Source organism: Ovis aries, chromosome 5 (assembly GCF_016772045.2).
Source record: "Ovis aries strain OAR_USU_Benz2616 breed Rambouillet chromosome 5, ARS-UI_Ramb_v3.0, whole genome shotgun sequence".
NCBI lineage: Eukaryota > Metazoa > Chordata > Mammalia > Artiodactyla > Bovidae > Ovis > Ovis aries.
In genome coordinates, this window is record NC_056058.1 from 4,867,488 (window position 1) to 4,876,688 (window position 9,201).

The 9,201-nt window shown below is 57.8% G+C and overlaps 1 protein-coding gene and 1 long non-coding RNA gene across 18 annotated transcripts in view; one reads left to right on the plus strand and one right to left on the minus strand.

Moving 5' to 3' along the window:
- MAST3 (microtubule associated serine/threonine kinase 3) overlaps positions 1-9,201 on the minus strand; it is a 49,537-nt gene that overhangs the window by 24,195 nt on the left and 16,141 nt on the right. For 5 of the 17 annotated variants that reach the window (XM_042249634.2, XM_042249632.2, XM_042249633.2 and 2 more), the window contains one exon: positions 7,687-7,776. The exons of 5 other annotated variants lie outside the window; for them this stretch is intronic. In XM_042249634.2, coding sequence (XP_042105568.1) covers positions 7,687-7,776 — 90 coding nt within the window. Of the gene's footprint in view, positions 1-1,871; positions 2,684-7,686; positions 7,777-8,053; positions 8,234-9,201 lie in introns of those variants that run through there. 7 more of the 17 variants (XM_042249638.1, XM_027969426.2, XM_027969425.2 and 4 more) reach the window with 3 other exon arrangements.
- Positions 795-8,142, plus strand: LOC121819584 (uncharacterized). Its single transcript, XR_006059815.1, has 3 exons — positions 795-1,686; positions 6,949-7,276; positions 8,040-8,142. It is a non-coding gene; the product is annotated as an uncharacterized LOC121819584 (long non-coding RNA).

Below are 9,201 nucleotides of genomic sequence, written 5' to 3' on the forward strand. Positions count from 1 at the left end.
GTTGCATCTTGCTCTGCCAAACTTTGGCCCACGTGTTTTCCTCCCTTCATCCCAGCTCCTTCCTGGCCACCAGATCCCTTGCCCAGTTTCTCCCACCTGGGCCCTGGCCCCAACCCCCGCCCTGGCATAGGGAAGTTGCGAGCAACATGGTTCCCCCCTCCAACTCTGGCAGTCGCCTGGCAACGGCTCTGCTCGCCCGACAAGTGCATCAGCCCACGCAGCCAGAGCTGCCAACGCAGCCTGGCCTCGGCAGAACTGCGTAGAGAGGGAGAGATGAAATGCTGGGGCCTCGCGGGGCCAGGAACGGTGTTCCAGGCAGAGGCACAATGCAGGCCAAGGAAGGCGAGGTCAGCAACCCACTCAGGAGACTAAATGCACAGGGCGGAGGGGCTCAGCCTACCCACTGCTCTACTTGCCACTGCCCCCTCTGAGCCTCAGTTTCCCCATCTGTACACCTTGCAAGGTACACACACAGTACTCAGCTTTGGGCGGGGCGTAGGGTGAACTGTGGTGAGTACATATACATTGCTCACAGGGCTTGGTGCATGGTGAGAGAGAAGGCAATGACTTGCCAGGGAAATCACCAGCATCCACCAATACCAATAAGCCTAGAGGAGGGAGAGACCGGCTACACCCATTTCCCAGCCCAGAAAACTGAGGCCACGCATGTCACCAGCCACAGAGATTGTCCTCTAGTTTGAGGCGCAGAAGCAAAAGTGAAACCCACAGGTTCCTGCAAAACTTCCTGTCAACCCCCCACCCCAACACACACACACACACACACTCCACAGCCCACATCCTCTTCCAACTCCTCACCGGACTCTTCATTCCGACGCATCATTTTTCACTTCCAAAAGCATTTGGGAAAAACACTTGGCCTCTTCCCTCTTGCTCTCAGGCAGGGCCTTCTCAGAAACAGCTACATCTGAGCTCTCCAAGGGGAACTGGGCATCCTCTGTTCAATTCCTGAGCATCTATTGAGCACCAACTATTTGCTCAGCCCTTCCTGGAGAAGGCGCAGGACCCCAAGAAGCTGCCTAGTTTTTCAAGAATCACCTTTGCGGTTCAACAGAGAGTGAGAAGTATGTCAGAAAAGAGGGGCCTGAGGTCAGTTTCTGGCACCTGATCCCTGAGGTGCCCATGAGCTTTCTGCGGCTCCCCGGGTTCTGCAAGAAGGGCCTGAACCATGAACTAGGCATTCAAGGTCCTTCAGCTGCTGGTCCCATTCCTCAGCCTTTGCCTGTGTTCCCCCTGGGAATGCCTAGACCAAGCACTGGTGAGGCACTTAAGCACAGCGAGGTTAAGGAACTGCCTGAGGTCTCATATCCTGACACTGGCTGAGCTGGAACTTCCACACAGGTCCAGCAGGGCTCACAGCCCTCACTTAGCTTCTCTGCTTTTCAGAAGGAGAAACTGAGACTCCACTTTGCTCTGTATAGAACAACGTGATTTTTCACCCCCCTGATAACCGACATGCACACCAGCCTCCTGCAGCAAATATTTACTTCTGAACCAACATTTCCGCTGTCTGGGCCCCAAGGACCAAACAGCCTCAGTTTTTCCAAGAAGCTCCTCCCCAGGTCTGGCCAGAGGACTGACCCAGGTTCGAATCCTGATTCAGTCCCAAATCCCTACAGCCTCTGTCACCACCTGAGCTGACCCTGGCGGACGGACACTCCAGTCTGGGTAAGGAGCGGTGAGAGGAGGGTACCTGGGACCCCAGGGGATACCTAGATCCCAAAGCATCCTCCCACTTCCCCCTATCGCCGCACACAGTGGCCCTCGCCACGCTGCCGAGACGCACTTTCGGCATCTCGTGTCTGCTCGGTCGGCCGCCGCGCCACTCAGTAGGTCCGCGCGAAGCCCCCTACCTCTTGGAGCGCTGCAGCAACGCTCCCTTAGCCAGGCGGCTCCGGTGGCCGGGCGCCGCCACTGCCGTCCAGTAGCTGGGGTCGGACATGCTTCTTCCCTTTGTGCCGCCGCCGCCGCTAGAGGCCCGAGAGGCACGGGGGCGCAACCAGCGGCGGCGGGGCGCGAACCTTCACCGTGGAATCTGCTCCCGGAGCCCCACGGTGAGGGGCGGGGGGCGCGCCGCGGGGCTGGGGGTGCGGGGAGAGGAGGAAGCGCGCGCCCGGGAGCGAGGCCGGGAACCCCGCCCAGGACCGCGCGGGGGCGGGGCCTGGCCTGGCTGGGAGGGGTGAGCGACGCGGAAGCAAGGCCGGCGGACTCGCGTGCTGGCGAGTGGGCGTGGTGTTGCTATGGCCGCGGGCGGAGGGGCGGGACGTTGCCAGGGCCGCGGGCGGAGGGGCGGGACATTGCCAGGCGGCGGGGGCGGGGCGTTGGCGGTACCTGGATGCAGGGCCTTGGAACTTGGCTCTCTTCCAGCAAAATGTAAATACCTCTTCTCCGTCTACCCATTCCCTAGGCATTAAGCCCTTCGGGAGTGTGGCACTCAGACCCAACCAGTGGCCAGGTTCAGCTCATGCTACCACGCCCACGCTGGCTTTACTCCTTGGAATGCCTTTCCTGTCTGGCAAAATCCAGTGTCCCCCTCGTCCAGGAAGACTTCTCTTGTGTCTGTCCAGCTCTGTCTTTCCCTGGCTTGAGATTCTTTGTCCCAGCATCTTCCAATAGTGGAGGTGTTTAGCAAATTGAGTCAGAGCACCTGATATGCTCTTCTTGTCTGTATGACAGGAAAGGCCATCAGCCTGGCTACTATCAGGAATCAGACACCTGATTTGACTTGTCAAGCCTCAGTATTCTCAACTGTAAAATGGGAGGAATATGGGGCTGACATGAAGATTACTCTGTGTCTCCAAGAGTGCTTGGTAAGCATTTGATAAATGTTAGCATTAGGTAAACTTCCAGGCCTCTGTTTCCCCATCTACACAGGTCTGTTTGTGAAAATGCAATAAAAGAGCTGACTCATTGGAAAAGACCCTGATGCTGGGATAGGGCCAAAGGAGAAGGGGGCAGCAGAGGATGAGATGGTTAGAGACCATCACCAACTCAACTGGACATGGATTTGAGCAAACTCTGGGAGACAGTGGAGGACAGAGGAGCCTGGTGGACTACAGTCCATGAGGTCCCAGAGTCCGGCAGGATTTAGCGACTGAATAACAATGAAATCAGAGGCACGGAAAGTGCCTGGTACAGAGCTGGGGCACAGATCGTCTTCATTATGTAACGCGTCACACAGTAGACTGTGAGTTAATGCTTCCTCCTTTCATGGCAGCCCCCCCAGGAAACCAGGGACAGTGTCACCCTGAAGGTAAACCCTCCACAGGCCATACGACACTTTGGGAACTAGCCCAGGCGGGACTGACCTGGAGCCTGACCCCACATCTGAGAAAACCGAGGCATATAGAGGGCGCTGCTGCCTGGTACATAGCCCTAACCCTGCGCACCCATGGTGCCACTGATCTTGCTTCTCAAGTCTCTCTCAGACTCCCCACCTTGCTCCCTCCAAGCCCGGTGTCACCTTCGGGTGGCCCAGATTTTGCTGAGTGTCTCCCCAGGCCCTCCAGACTGAGGCTCAAACAACACATACCTAGCCACTCGTTCACTCAAAAGAACACCCTTTGTACTGGACACTGGGGATGCAGGACACAAATAGTCCCTGCAGCCAGGGTCCCCAGTCTGGTAGGGGAGGCTGAGAAGAGACAGGAAACAATTACGTGAACCAGTTACTTCCTGAAGTCAAGGAAGGCAAAGAACAGGGGTAACACTGGCGAAGGACAACTTTAGCCTCTCTGAAGTGACACTGAGAAGGCAGCAGCGCCAGCCATGGAGAAAAGGCATCTCAGGCAGAGAGCACAGCTCATGCAAAGGCTCTGAGGCAGGGCTGAGAGGAAGACACCAGCAAGACTCTCCATACAGGCCTTGTGGGCTGCAGGGAGATGGCAGTTTTACTGCAGGGGCAACAGGGAGCCTTGGAGGATGTGTGAGCAGAGGAAGGGTGTGATCCGGACTATTGTAAATCAGCCTCCCTCGTGTCTGCCATGGGGAACAGGAGCTGTTGGGGCAGGAGTGGAAGGTGGCAGGAGGCTAGTGAGGGGCTGTAACAGGGTCTGGGAGGGGGATACTAAGGGTTGGACCAGGGTGAGGCTGTAGAGTGAAGTGGGTAAATTCTGGTTGTATTCTGAGGCTAAAGAAGAGGTGCTGTTAAGGGGTGAGATGAAGAGATGAGGATAAGAGAGGTCACTCAGGATCCTCAGGTATTTAGCCAGAGCCACGTACAGGAAACAGAGCCTCCTGCCTGGGAGGAATTCGAGGTCCCATAGGTCTAGGAACCCAAGTGGGGATGAAGTCATGGTCTCAAGCACCATACGCTAACACGCTGTATCCACAAGCTCCCCCCTCCCCACCACACGTGCCAGGGACACTTCTGCACACAGCTAGAAAAGGAGCTGCCCATCGTTCCCAGCCTGCACTGCCTGCCTGCCTCCCATTACGCCCACGAGGCTGGCATCCCCAGCAGCTGCTTCTCCCACGCCCATCTGGCCTCCGTTTCCTCCTCTGCAGACCAGGCTACAGCTGGCAATCCAGGGGACCCATGGCCATGGCAAAGACCTCCCGTGAAAGGCTGGCTGAGCCAGTAATCTCCAGCACCAGCCCACTGCCCACCAGACCAAGGTCCTCCCCTGCTCACACACCCTCCACGGCTCCTCATTTTACAGCAAATCCACACTCCTGGATTAATCCCTTTCCTAGAGCTCGGATCCTAGCTTTGTGCCTAGGGCTTTGCCTCTCTGCCTGTGCCAGTAACTGTGTAAACAGGAAAGTCGTCAGTGGACATACAGACCCCCATTCCTGACCCCACATCAGTCGGACCATTGTAGCCCCTTCCACCTGCCCAAGAGCTGTCCACACCCCTCCAAGCCCCATACCTTGCGGGGTTCCCAGTACTCTCAGTAGAAAATCCAAAATCTTCCTGTCCTTGGTGTTCAAGGCCAGAGGGAACCCTCCTCCTCCTGTTCCTTCTTTGTTGTCCCCTTGGCCATATGGACCCAACTCAAGACCCCTTCTCTTCAATCTGCTCCCTGCATCCCAACACAGGTGGGGCCCTCCCAGCCACTTCCTATTTGTGCCCCAAGCATTAACTGAGCACCTGCTGTCTACCAGGCTGTGCCTGAGGCTATAGGATGACCAGGACAGATGAAGTCAGGTCCTCAAGGGGCTCCCATACCTTTGGGTGAAAAAAAACAACCCAATAATCACACAGGAAAACATAGAGGGACTTCCCTGGTGGTCCAATGGTTGAGAATCTGCCATCTAATGTAGGGGACACGGGTTCGATCCCTGCTTGGGGAACTGGGATCCCACATGTTGCGGGGCAACTGACCCCGCCCCAACGACTGAGCTTACATCCTGAGCCCAAGTACCACAGCTAGAGAGAAACCTGTGCACTGCAACGAAAGACCCCGCATGCATCAACCAGGAGCCTGAGGGCTGTAACTAAGGCCCACCACGTCACACTCACGGCGGGGTCAGGATGCACAACACGGATGTAAGTGGGGCTTGGGGCCCTTATGGTGGGGCAGGTGCGAGGAGGGTTGGTCAGGAAAGGCTTCCTCTCTGAGAGCTTGACGGAGACTTGACAGATGAATAAAGGAGTAACTAGGGAAAATGGAGCTCTAAGCAGAGGAGGGGACAGCAAATGCAAAGGCCCTGAGGCTGGACCAGCTTATACTCTGGCCGTCCAGAAAGCCACAGGAGTAGTCAGGTGAGCTCCAGAATGAGACGGATGGGCGGGGAAGGAGGGGTGCATCACTGTGTTCACCTAACACTTTCCTATTTACACAGTTACTGGCACACCGTGGGCTGGACCCATAGGGCTTTGGAGACTGAGGGGACAAGCGCGGGCTTATTCTTAAAGTGCTCAGAGCAGAGGAGACTGGGACCCAGTTCTTTGCCTGGCCCAAGGCAATGTGGCTCTGCTGCCCCCTGGTGGTGAAAAAGGGGACCAGTGGACTCAGCTTGGGCCCCAAGCTCTCTGCCTCCATTTCCTCCTGGTAAAACTGGCTCATCTGCTTTTAAGAGGTCCCTCCCCTCATCCGGTCCTCACCTGGGGTTGAGGCCAAAGACTCAAGAGTCAGATCTGGCCTGATACTCTCTCCCAAGGTGCCCCTGGACAACACACTCAGAGGTCCTAAACTGCAATCGCCTCCTCTGCTAAACAGGAGGCAACACCATCTCTGCCTTCCATTGAGGCACCCCAGCCTGGCCCAGGCCACACCGTCTCCTACCTGGATGTTGCCCTAGCCACTTCCCTGCCTCCGTCACCTCCATTCCTATCTCCTGTCCCCAGCCAACCTTTCTCTCCCCAAGGCGGCCACAGAGGCTTTAAAATCTTGGTCCTGAGGCTTCCCCAGTGGTCTAGTTGTTAAGACTGGGTGCTTCTACTGCAGGGGGTGTGGGTTAGATCCCTGGTTGGGGAACTAAGACCCCACATAGTGCGGGGAGCGTGGCCATAAATTAAAAAATTATAAAAAGTCTTGGTCCAGCCTCAGGACCTCTGCATGTGCACGTCTCTCTGTTTGGCGCCTTCCTTCCCCTAGCTCTGCTCAGGCCTTGGCTCAGACACCATATTCAGAGGTCTCCCTCTGAATGCGTCTTGTTTGCCCATCCCCTTGTTCATTGCCTACTGCCTGAGAACTGACTGAGAGCCCCACGAGGAAGAAACTATGCTCCTCTGGTTCACAGATATGCCCTTAGCACCTGGCACACAGTAGATGCCCAGCACCTTGTGTGGGCTCCAAGGTGTTCTCTCTTCTCTCCATTAAAGGCCCAGGGAAAGAGTCTGAGCAGCTCATATATACTAAGGTGTAAATGGTTAACAGGCCATCAAATTCTAGACATCACTGACCTGTACCTCTGTCACCTCCCTAAATTTTGCCCAAGCTGTGCAAGGAGCCCATTATAACCCTGATGTTCTTTCCTGTACAGGGGCAAGAGCCTGAGACGCCCACTTCTCCAGTTACAAAGGGTAGTTCAAACTCTTAACAGACTCTGATGGCAAAGTTTGTCCGGACACTTAGCCCCCAGACATACTGGACCAGGAGAACTGATGTCTCCTCTCCGAACCTCAGTTTCTTCAGTTTCCTCTGCTCGGAAATGGGATCAGAAAGGGCGCTCCTCTCCCAAGGTTGTGGAGGGGAAAGAAGGCATTTGGTAGAGAGCTGGTGCCCAGTCAAGCTGGTTCTTTTCCCCCTATACCACTCTGCCTGGTTAAGTTCAGTGCCGGGGCTCCAATGATGGATTCTCAGCCTTAGGGGTGAGTGAGTGTGTGAGTGAGTGTGTGTGTGTACATTCAGAGGGAGGAGTTTTCAGGCCAGCTTCAGCTGGGTCACAGCCCAGGAGGCCAGGCCAATTCATCAAGGCCCTGAACAGGCTGGGAACCCAGCACCTGTCTCGAGGAAGTCCCTGGGCAACAGCTCAAGTTCTGGCCTTGCCCTGGCCATCTGCCAGATGGGGGACCTGCTGGCTCTGACTGAATATGGAATTTTCCCATCATGGTCCGCGTGTGGATCACAGTGTCATTTTATGGAGGGGTAAACTGAGGCCCAGAGAGTCCATGTCACCAGCCCACAGTACCTTGGGGGAGGGAGCTGGATCTGGGCGGCTTCCAAGTCTCTGGGATGCCAGGGCAATGTCCATGCCCTGCCCGCGTGCACGGTCACTTACCTCCAGGGGTGCAGGCCCAGCGAGGGGCTGCAGGGGCTGCAGGGGCTGCTGGGACTCAGCAAGGACGGGCTCTGGCTGCTTGGAGACAGACTGCAAAGAAAGAGGCTGGGGACGGTGAACCTGGCAACGGCCCCTGCGTGTGGCTGGAGACGGGACCAGGGCGTGGTTCCCTTAGGGAGAAGGGGCCTGAGGCTGGGCATACTGGGTCTACCGTAGGCCACGAGGGCGGGGCCAGATCGATGACCCGGGAGGGCTCCCCGGAGGCGGTGGTGCGATTCGGGGCGACTTGAACAGAGACGCGGAGGAAGGGTGGTTGTCACCCTGCCCCTCTTCCCCTCCCTCTCCCCTTCCAGGGTCAAGCACTCACTCGAGGGTCAGCGCCGGGATGTTCAGCTTGTCCCTGCGGGACTTCATGCCGAGGCCGCGTCTATGCGACAGCGACCGAGTACTGACGCCCCCTTCGTGGCCGCCCTGATCGTGTCGCAATCGGACGGACAGACACAGGACGCCAGGACAGCACGCCTAGCAGGCGAGGCGGACGCGGAGTGGGGGCTGGGCTGCGGGGGGCGGGGAGGGCGGGCTCTCTCCGCCCAGGGGCGGGGCTCCGAGCCCTGCACCTACGCGCAGGCCCAGCCTAGCAGGAAAGATCGGATTGCGGGAGGCAGGAGGCATCCGTGCCACCTTCTCCCAGGAAGGCCCGGCGAGGGTGCCGGGCTTCGAGTCACTGAGCTGCACAGTCGGAAAGGAAGGGCGGTCACTGCCTTCTCAACTGGTTTCATTGCTCCATCAGCTGGCCCCGCCCCTTTCCGGCTGAGACCGGGCGCTCGCCCAGCCCCGCCCTCGAAGGGGGGGGGGTCTCTTGACCCGGGTTGGAGCGTGTCCCGCCCCTATTTTCCCACTGGCCACCGCCGCAGGGGCTCAGCCCCACGTCCCTAGCCACCCGTCGCCGGTGTCAGCATCTCCCGGCACACCGGAGGCCCCGACCACGCCTCCGGGACTTTGCTTCCCTGGGTTCCCTTTGCCAGGACCGTCATCGCCCTCATTCATATCCGAATTCAGCCCCATCAGCCTCCCTAATACAAGTGGACCTCCGGCGTTCCGAGCCCCAGCCTCCCTCCTGCCCAGCCCAGACTCCCGAAAGTCTGGGGTTGTCTGTGTCTGGCCGCAGCCCCCTAGAAATCCTGGTTAGAACGAGTCAGGCACACCGCAGGTGGCTAAGAGTAGACAGCCTTCAGGGAGTGTTTGTCCCGGTCCTAAGCCGTGGTCCCGGACTTTGCCCTCTGCAGTTTGGACTGATTCACCGCCCACCACCCCGCCCCCAGCCTGGGCAAAGGCTGGGGTCAGTGCCGGCCTTCCGGATGGAGTCCAAGCCCCGCCCCTAATGGAGCCCGCAGGTCCCTCCCCACCTGCTGCACTACCCTCCGTCCAACAAGAGAGGGTCTGGACTTGGGGGCTACTCTGACACCAGCCCCACCACCAGACTTCAAACTCTCATCCAGCCCCCAGGATCTACCC